A 10936-nucleotide genomic window follows, 5' to 3' on the forward strand; every position below is an offset into this window, starting at 1 on the left:
TCATCTTACCATCAGGTGGCTCGCTGTCTACCAGGCCTTTTGGAAGCAACTCTTCATTATTCGCCTTTATATAACCACACACTTTTGGAGACTGCAAACGTGAAACATTCTTGATATCTTCAGATTTATAAACTAACATTCTTTTGTCTTTAGTATCATTAATTAGTCTCCAAAGCGGCTAAAATAGAAAACAAATATAACTGAGATGGAAAATATAAAAATGCTTAACTATTAAATTCTTATACCATTCTTTGCCTATTTTTAGATATCAGTAACATTCATTTCCAGGTTAAGTAAACTGACTAGTCAAGACCAAGTTCTTCTCTGTAAGGACACTGGTCTCATCAGAATTAGACAGCTCATACAAAAAAAGATGCTATGTCTGTGTATCTGTGCATCTGGTGTCTCCATATCAATCATGGAAATGAAAATCAAAAACTGAAGGACACCATATCCACTACAATAGCTGTAATCAACAAGACATATAACAACAAGACAGACATGTAACAACAATTGGCAAGGAGGTGGAGAAACCCTCATCTACTGCTCATGAGAATGGAATATGAAATACAGAATGCAATAAATGTAAAATGCTGAGGATGTAAACTGCGGTCACTATGGAAAACAGTGCAGCAGTTTCATAAAAAGTTAAAAAGGGAGTTACCATATGACCCAACAATTCCATTCCTAGTATATTACATACCCAAGAGCAATGAAAACATAAGCTCACATAAAAACCTGTTCAAAAATGTTCATAGCAGGATTAGTCATAACAGCCAAATAGTAGACACAATGCAAATACCCAACTGATGAATCAATAAACAAAATGTGGTATATCCAAACAATGGAATATTATTTGGCAATAAAGAGAAATGGTGTACTTGACACATGCTATAAGATGAATGAACGTCAAAAACATTCTAAATGAAAGTAGCCAGACACCAAAAGATCACATGTTGTGTGATTCCATTTATATGGGTTGACCAAGCAAATCTAAGGAAACAAAAAGACAAATATAAACAGACAGAGAATAGATTAGTGATTTCCTAGAGCTGGCAGAGTTGGGGGTGGGAAGCAGAAAGCGAACTTCTAAGTGAGTAATAAACCACTTGATCACTTTAAAAATCACTAATCTCATGCTAAAGTCCTTCAACAAACCTGATGAGTTTACTTTTAAGTGACCATTTCACAGGAAAATGTTAATTATGATCATTTTTGTACTTGGTGAAACAGAGACGAATGAATAAAAACAGAATTCCTAACTGTCCCAAAGGGAATTATTTGGAAAAGTGAGGAATCTGAGAAAATTTAACTTGGATGTTAGGGCTTCCCTGGTGGCTCAACAATAAAGAATCCTCCTGCAATTCAGGAGACCACCTGTGATGCAGGAGACATGGGTTCAAGCCCTCGGTCAGAAGATCCCCTGGAGAAGGAAATGGCAACCCACTCCAGTATTCCTGCCTGAGAAATCTCATGGATAGAGGAGCCTGGCAGGCTACAGTCCAGGGGGTCAAAAGAGTCAGACACAACTAACTGACTAACCACCATCACCAACTTGGGTCCTAAATGCATACATTTTTGGACTAAGAAAAGATGATCTTAAGGAAATACGCAAACATGTGCATTGTGGCAGAAACAATGCTCTGAAACACTCCCCCCACTGTTTATCTTTCTGAGCACAGGAGGTTAGCTTTTCCAGCCTCTTCTGTAGGCAGATCAGAGACAAGAGTTCTGGAACGTGGGCAGAAGTGACACAGGCCACTTCTAAGCCTGGCCCATAAAATTCCCCTGTGGAATTCTCCAGCTGTTTCCCTTCTGTGGCAACCTCAGAGAACATGTGTTCACGTTCCAGAGTATTCTCTAGAGACGCAGAAAACACTTCAATCCACAAATCAGAAGCAAACGGTTTGTTTTCTGGACCGGTATCTGACATGCAGTGATGTGTCTCACACAAACGTGGCTCCTTTGGGCTTGGTTTCAACTGCTAGGGTTTCAATGAAAGAGTGGTCAGAGCCTGAGTGTCTTATAGCTTCATCTTTTAACTTCTCAGACTATGAACTGTCATCTTTTATTGACCACGTACTTCTAGAGCATCTAGGAAAGAGATTTCCCTTTCATCTTTGAGAAGCTTTACCTTTTGGAGATTATTAAGAGAAAGAATAAAGAAAAGAGGAGGGAAAGAAAGTTTCCTCGTCTATTATCCATCCCACATGTGACTTTCTCTCAATTGTTGTACTTACAAATACAGAGTTCGTCCTATGACAGTATCTTAGATAAGTTTTTTAAAAGTTTTTCATCTATTTTTCTGGTCTTAAAAAAATAAAATTTAAATACAAGGAAAAAAGAAGTGTAATTAAAGACCTTTTTCTTCCTGAAACAACTGTGAAATGGCTTTCTAAAAATAAGAGACATATGCTCCTTGAAAAAAAATTGACAAGCAGACTTACCTCTATGTTATATTCTGCCCCATCTGTGTTGATTCTTATTGTAATATCATCATCTCCAATGTGTGCCAGAACCCTAGAGTCAGGCTCACCTTAAAAAAAAAAAAAAATAGCCATTATTTTAAAAAATTTAAGCCAAAAAAACTATGCACTACTGTCGATAAAAATCAACCACACCCTTCTACAGTGTGTAATGCGCCCAGGCACCATGGAGATCTAAGGAAGACAGGCCCAGAAAGTGGGTGGGTATTCTCACTCCCGAGGAGGAATCTCAACTCTAGTCATCTGAAACTGGCCTCTTTCCCTCAGGTCTCCTATGAGAATTATCTAGAGTGTGTTACAAAACAAAAGAAAGTACAAATTTTCTTCTGGAATAACTTTACCTACTCTGGGGTAAGACAGAGGAGGCAGAAAACATGATCTAGAATATACAGGTTTGGAACTATACTTTTTGAGTATTTTAGGGCCATTTTTTTTTCTTACTGCAGAAAAATTTTCCAGAAGTAAACTGCAATTGCTTGTTTAATATAATTTATTAAATAAATACATGATAAAAGGTAAAATAATTGATCTATGATCCCATCTTCCTTGTTTACAATCTCGTAAGGGAAGTCTACAGTCCTTCCCTGGAGACAAAAGGAGGTTAAATTCCTATGACTTAAGAGGAACTCTACTGTACGATCAAAATACCCAATCAGTAATGACATGCTGGATAATATCCATTTCCTCCTGTTTGCATGCTTCTGTTTCCAGATTTACAAAGCTCAAATAAAAGAGACAAACAATAGAACTTCTTTGCCACCCCATTCTCCTCCCCTCAAAAAAGAAACTACAACTCTAGTTTAATCTGGACACCCAACCTCCCAGCAGTGGTAGTCACTCAGTCATGTCCGACTCCTTGTGACCCCACGGACTGTAGCCCTCCAGGCTCCTCTGTCCATACACAAATGAACACCTACTCACCAACCACGTGTCCGCTAAAGAAGTCCTGCCATTTGACGGGGTACTCCCTTTCATCTTTCCCATCTACCACCACGACTTTGAAATTTTTGGAAAAGCGTTCAGTACTTGATGTCAGGTATAATTTAAAATGCCTAAAGAAAGAATGCATCTCAACTTGAAGCACATAAACATGGCAACATCAATAAGCACTTATAACATGTACACTCCTGACCCAATACAGTAATTCACCTTTTAGGAATGTATTCTAAAAGGATACCTAGACAAAGTATATTTATAAAGATATTCCCTGGAGCACTGTTTGTTATACAGGGGGGAAAATCACTTTGACTAAACAATATCCATCTGCAAGGTACTAAAAACAGGAATATTTATGCAGCTGTTAAAAATGAGGTAAATCTATGCTATCCATATCACCTACACATATATAGATCTATATGCAAAAAATACTCATTAAAATCTTTTGGAAGTTTATAAGGAAACTTGCTGGGTCTGGGAAGTGTAACAGAATTAGAAGTAAAAACCTCTTATACTTGCTGTCTGGATTTTTAGGGAGTGGGGGCCCCAAGCCCTAAGAGATCTTAGTTCCCCCACCAGGGACTGAACCCTCACCCCTGCAGTGGAGGCCTGGAGTATTAACCACTGGACTATCAGGGACACCCCTCTGTAGTTTTTTTTAAAGCTAGGTACATATATTAGTTTAAAATACTTGTTGGAGAAGGCCTATCCCATGTATAAAGAAAAAGTCAGCCCATTTATATCCCCCTGATGTTTGTTTTTTGATATGAATAAAACTCTAAAAAGACTTTGGAAAGAGGCCTGTAATTATCTAACAAATTTACATCTGCAAAACATGAGATATTAAAATTAATGACCAAATAGACCACACATCTATCCATGTATGCTATGACATAAGAACAATTCAATGAGGAGAGAGCACTGAATTGTAGACCCAGCTCACCACTAGGCTGTGAGCTAAATAAATCCTTTATCTCTAAAGCTCAGTGTCTTCATATATAAAATGAAGACAGTACTCAGTATAAGGCTGACAATTCTAAAGCAGCACCAAAGTATTACAACCATTCAATTAATTAAAATTCTTTGTCAAAATTCCAAAAAATAAATTATACCATCATTAAACAATAATAAACAACCATCATTAACACTTTTGGAAAACACATTTAATTTTTAAAAAATAGTCATTAGTATGAATTTTAGAATAAGCAATACATTATTACAAGAAGCAGGACAGACTATAATTATACTAATCACAAATCTTTACAATGTAACTTTCTAAGATTTAATTAGACACTCCAATTTTTCTGCTTTTACCAAACCAAGTACCCCACTGCCCCAACATTATTTTATGAATACTTGAAATTACCTTTTCAAGGCTGAAAAAGTCAGTAGTGTTTCTAAGTGTGTCGAGGCCTGCAGCTCCCTTTTTCTCACAGAGTGCTGCTGGATATTGGATAAGGAGAGGATATCGTAGTCTGAGAGCAAAGAATCAAGCTTTTCTGAAATAAAGGTAAAAAGATTATTAACACTGAAACCTACGAATCAATTGTAGTATCATTGAAATGAGAGTCAAACAACAAACTCTTCCTGATGTAATGTCCCAGCAGTATCAAAGTATTCTTATCAAACACACACACACACACACACACCCCTGAATCTAATTAAGAGCAAACTTACAGTTTTTAAGACAAAAAGGGATTAGAGGTTGCCAAATTAAATAACCACCTTAGGAAGTCACCAGCCACACCCAGAATGTTCCATTCCTGCAAAACAAATGACCCAATTTTTCCAGGAAACAAATGGCATGAGAAAGAAGGGAGGGGTGCAGACAGAAGAGACTTGAGAAACAGGAAGCGAATAGAGATGTGAGCCTTTCGGGTTCCCAGGTCAAAAGAGTGGGCTCTGGAAAGAGACCTGGGACACGTGAACGTGAGTCCATGTCCATGTCCTGATAATTTTAATACCTCAGAGAGTATCACAGTATGCAATAAACTAACTTCTAAATTCAAGGCATTTATGGCTATATGTTCAGAATTTCTAAGAACAAGGCTGCCTACATGACCTGCCCACTGCCCACCTGGGCAACATCAATTCCTTACCACTTGATGTAAAGTAACAATGAGCAACAAATGTACCAGTGGTCTGGGCAAACCAAACTGGAAAAGCAAATCTTTTATAGAAAAAAACATACTCCAAATTAGAAAGCAAAACAGTGGTGATATCTCTATCACTGTGCCCTCAACAGACGCAGAAAAGCATCCCACGGGACACCAAGAAGTGCAGTGCTAAGACCAAACGAATCCCTAAGAAAAGAAATCTAACACTTTTTCACCAGACTGACTTGGAACCCAAGAAAAGCAAAGCTGCACTGCCGCAAAGGCAGAACAAGCCTGAAAGTTCCTGTAAACACTGTAGGTGGAAGTCACTTTATCAACAGCAACTCTGCTGTCTCTCCCACAGTCAGGAAGGTTTCTGGAACACACTTTCAGTGACTTAAGTCTCTGTAAAAACTGTCTAAAAATACTTGAGCCGATGTTTCCTTTCCTCTCAACAACTATCACTGCAGAAGCAACGGTATTCAAAATCATTCCAGTGGACTTAGAATGTCCTCAAAATAGAGCAGCAGGAGCTTAAAATACAAGTCTGTTGCTGCTGCAGTTAAAAATGCTCACAAAACCATTTTTAAAAGAATCTATCCTATACTTTTCTCCATCCTCTTCTCCTAAATACCCTCAACTGGTTCTTTCATCCATTCATTCACTATGAGCCAACCACTGGTCTAAGGGCTAAGATACAGCATTCAACGAGCAAAGTCCTTGCCTACAGCAGTGGGAGAGACAGACAACACTCAAAAACACCCACGCCAGTGCTGTGGGCATGAGTAGGGGAGCAGAGGCAGACAGCAGGGAGGGCCAGTGTCCAGAGTGGCCGAAGAAGGGAAAACGCCTCCCTCTCACATGGTATTCAAGCAAACCTGCGGAGGCACACTGCTATGTAGGCAAAGGAGGTTTAATCAAAGTCCATTCAAGGCTCTAACTCAAGATTAAAGGGGTAGCAAATTTCACACTCATTGGGTACCACCCATTTTTTGTTAACAAAAATTTGCCTTTTAATTTTATTCCAGAGGAAAGCTGTTTCAGAAGGCGTAGATCTCCTTTATGCCAATGGATGGTTACTGGTGACTTGACCTTGCTAATTATAATGCTTACAGGCACAATGAAAAACCTTCAAGAAGCTTGTCATTTATTCAACAATTTGAGTGTTTTGTCTCCTACAAGACTCCATACTAGGCATTTCACGTTATCTTCACAAACATCCTTCGGATATTTCCCTACCTTACACATGAAGAAACAGATTCAGAGAGAAGAGTATCACAGAGCTAACACAGCACAGTACAAGGATTTGAACTGGGTCCTGTCTGGCTGAAAACCTCAACCTTTATTGATTTCAACTCTGAAACTGTTTAAAAATAGCCTAGCTCTTCCTGGACCCTCCACTTCTTGGCCGCCTCCTTTCTGATGTGTCAATCAAACACGATTCTGCCTCCCTCTGAATTCTGCAGCCTTTTGTTTACACCTCTCTTCTGCATTTTTGAGTTATATTTGTCTTACCTCACAAATAGACTGTAAGACGGCCAAAAGTGAGCTCCGTTTTAAAATCACAGTATCCTTACCTCACGACACCTGGCACAGAACCCTGAACAAAACAGCGTTCCCACGTTCCCAAATTGCACAAATTCTCAATGCTGAGATGCTGACACAATCCTTTAGCCCTTCAACTTCCTTGATACAGGTTGGTACATGGACTGAGTTTCACTCAAGATCATAATCACTCCTACTAACTGGAATACTAGAGTTTTATTGTCAACGATACAGGCTAGTTGTTCTCAGAGTGTGCTCCCCACAACCAGTACCACCTGGGAATCTGTTTTCTCCTCAGTTCTCCACAATCGGAAATTCTAGGCAAAGGGCCCAGAATTAAGGTGCTTAAGGTGCCTTCCAGGTGATGCTGACGTTCACTCCAGTCTGAGAACCACTGAACTAGGCAACTAAGGAACAACTCAAAGTGAAGGGAAAAATCTTCAAGCGCAAAGATGTTCACTGTTCAGTCTTGGTTAGTTTTAAGAACAAAAAACTGGAAACAAACTAAGTACCTGGCAAACAGAGAAGTGACAGCACTTCCTAATGACAAAGAAAAGAAATCTGCAACCATTTAAAAGCTGTCAATAACAGATTTTAAGAACATAAGAAAATACTTATGCTATAATATTAAACAAACAAAGGTAGATTTTAAAATCTATTCATATTGCATGACCTTAACTATGTACAAAAATAGGGCTAGGAAAAAAATAAGAGCAAGATAGTAACATCACTGGTTATCTTTAGGTATTTTTCTATAATAAGCACTTTTAAAAGGGAATTAGCTAAAGCATGTTAAAGTACTTAACTAATATGTTTCCACTGTATTTTACCCTCTTTTTAACTAGAGATCTCAAACCAGACAGCCTGCAGCCATTACAGACAGACAGCAGACGCCTCTTGTCCTGCACTCTTGAGCTCCTGCTCTTATGCAAGCAGTAACCTCTCAGATGCTCAGTATTTCACTGCACTTCACCAACTTCTGGTGATCCAATTTTCCATAGCTTTTTCAAAAGAATTTCTATTTCCCCCATCCAAATCCAAAAATCTCCAAAAACTTAAATATAAAACACGTAACTTCCTGTGGTAGAGTTTACGACAGTCAATACCAGACAATGCTAAGAGAACGATCTTATCAGCTCAGGTCACCTTCATGTTCTCTTTTTCAGAAACTCAACGGCTGCCCAGCACTGTGCACATGAGAACACTTTCCTCGCTTCCTATAAGTTGTTCCAGCAATCACCCTGAACAACCGAGCTTTTCTCATTTCAGCTGCTACAAACAAAAACTGGAAAAAGACACTATTTAAAAGAGTACAGCATATAATTTATACTGTAGTAATACAGTATACTGGGCTTCCCTGATGGCTCAGTGGTAAAGAATCTGTCTGCCAATGCAGGAGACTTAGATTTGATCAGGAGGATCCCCTGGAGAAGGAAATGACAACCCACTCCAGCATTTGTGCCTGGAAAATTCCAAGGACAGAGGAACCTGGCGGGATACGGTCCATGGAGTCGAAGAGAGTCAGACATGACTTAGGGACTCAGTTCAGTTCAGTTCAGTAGCTCAGTCGTGTCCGACTCTTTGCAGCCCCATGAATCGCAGCATGCCGGGCCTCCCCATCCATCACCATCTCCGGAGTTCACTCAGACTCACGTCCACTGAGGCGGTGATGCCATCCAGCCATCTCATCCTCTGTCATCCCTTCTCCTCGTGCCCTCAATCCCTCCCAGCATCAGAGTCTTTTCCAATGAGTCAACTCTTCGCATGAGGTGGCCAAAGTACTGGAGTTTCAGCTTTAGCATCAGTCCTTCCAAAGAACACCCAGGACTGATCTCCTTTAGAATGGACTGGTTGGATCTCCTTGCAGTCCAAGGGACTCTCAAGAGTCTTCTCCAACACCACAGTTCAAAAGCATCAATTCTTCGGCACTCAGCTTTCTTCACAGTCCAACTCTCACATCCATACATGGCTACTGGAAAAACCATAGCCTTGACTAGACGGACCTTTGTTGGCAAAGTAATGTCTCTGCTTTTTAATATGCTGTCTAGCTTGGTCATAACTTTCCTTCCAAGGAGTAAGCATCTTTTAATTTCATGGCTGCAATCACCATCTGCAGTGATTTTGGAGCCCCCCAAAATAAAGCCTGACACTGTTTCCACTGTTTCCCCATCTATTTGCCACGAAGCCAACTTTTTCACTCTTGTCTTTCACTTTCATCAAGAGGCTTTTTAGTTCCTCTTCACTTTCTGCCATAAAGGTGGTGTCATCTGCATATCTGAGGTTATTGATATTTCTCCCGGCAATCTTGATTCCAGCTTGTGCTTCTTGCAGCCCAGTGTTTCTCATGATGTACTCTGCATAGAAGTTAAATAAGCAGTCTGACAATATACAGCCTTGATGTACTCCTTTTGCTATTTGGAGCCAGTCTGTTGTTCTATGTCCAGTTCTAACTGTTGCTTCCTGACCTGCACACAGGTTTCTCAAGAGGCAGGTCAGGTGGTCTGGTATTCCCATCTCTTGAAGAATTTTCCACAGTTCATTGTGATCCACACAGTCAAAGGCTTTGGCACAGTCAATAAAGCAGAAATAGATGTTTTTCTGGAACTCTCTTGCTTTTTCCATCATCCAGCAATGTTGGCAATTTGATCTCTGGTTCCTCTGCCTTTTCTAAAACCAGCTTGAACATCTGGTTCCTCTGCTTTTTCTAAAACCAGCTTGAACATCTGGAAGTTCACGGTTCACATATTGCTGAAGCCTGGCTTGGAGAATTTTGAGCATGACTTTACTAGCATGTGAGATGAATGCAATTGTGTGGTAGTGTGAGCATTCTTTGGCATTGCCTTTCTTTGGGATTGGAATGAAAACAGACCTTTTCCAGTCCTGTGGCCACTGCTGAGTCTTCCAAATTTGCTGGCATATTGAGTGCAACACTTTCACGGCATCATCTTTCAGGATTTGAAATAGCTCAACTGGAATTCCATCACCTCCACTAGCTTTCTTCGTAGTGATATTTTCTAAGGCCCACTTGACTTCACATTCCAAGGTGTCTGGCTCTAGGTGAATGATCACACCATGGTGATTATCTTAGATGTGAAGATCTTTTTTGTACAGTTCTTCTGTGTATTCTTGCCACCTCTTCTTAATATCTTCTGCTTCTGTTAGGTCCATACCATTTCTGTCCTTTACTGAGCCCAGCTTTGCATGAAATGTTCCCTTGGTATCTCTAATTTTCTTGAAGAGATTTCTAGTCTTTCCCATTCTGTTGGTTTCCTCAATTTCTTTGCATTGATCGCTGAGAAAGGCTTTCTTCTCTCTTCTTGCTATTCTTTAGAACTCTGCATTCAGATGCTTATATCTTTCCTTTTCTCTATTGCTTTTCTCTTCTTTTCACAGCTATTTGTTAACGCCTCCCCAGACGGCCATTTTGCTTTTTTGCATTTCTTTTCCATGGGGATGGTCTTGATCCCTGTCTTCTGTACAATGTCACGAACCTCAGTCCATAGTTCATCAGGCACTCTATCTATCAGATCTAGGCCCTTAAATTCTATTTCTCACTTCCACTGTATAATCATAAGGGATTTGATTTAGATCATACCTAAATGGTCTAGTGGTTTTCCCTACTTTCTTCAATTTAAGTCTGATTTTGGCAATAAGGAGTTCATGATCTGAGCCACAGTCAGCTCCTGGTCTTGTTTTTGCTGACTGCATAGAGCTTCTCCATCTTTGGCTGCAAAGAATATAATCAATCTGATTTCGGTGTTGACCATCTGGAGATGTCCATGTGTAGAGTCTTCTCTTGTGTTGTTGGAAGAGGGTGTTTGCTATGACCAGTGCATTTTCTTGGCAAAACTCTATTAGCCTTTGCCCTGCTTC

General features: G+C 39.8%; 1 protein-coding gene across 1 annotated transcript in view; it reads right to left on the reverse strand.

The window, feature by feature from the left end:
- The window catches only part of ADAM17 (ADAM metallopeptidase domain 17), a 44728-nt gene that overhangs the window by 24689 nt on the left and 9103 nt on the right, over positions 1 to 10936 (reverse strand). Inside the window, exons 2-5 of the mRNA XM_010852049.1 lie at positions 4789 to 4921; positions 3408 to 3538; positions 2448 to 2536; positions 10 to 178 (exon numbers count right to left, since the gene is read on the reverse strand). Coding sequence (XP_010850351.1) covers positions 10 to 178; positions 2448 to 2536; positions 3408 to 3538; positions 4789 to 4921 — 522 coding nt within the window. The remainder of the gene's footprint in view (positions 1 to 9; positions 179 to 2447; positions 2537 to 3407; positions 3539 to 4788; positions 4922 to 10936) is intronic.

This window comes from Bison bison, unplaced genomic scaffold (genome assembly GCF_000754665.1).
Source record: "Bison bison bison isolate TAMUID 2011002044 unplaced genomic scaffold, Bison_UMD1.0 scf7180017864307, whole genome shotgun sequence".
NCBI classification, from domain to species: Eukaryota; Metazoa; Chordata; class Mammalia; order Artiodactyla; family Bovidae; genus Bison; species Bison bison.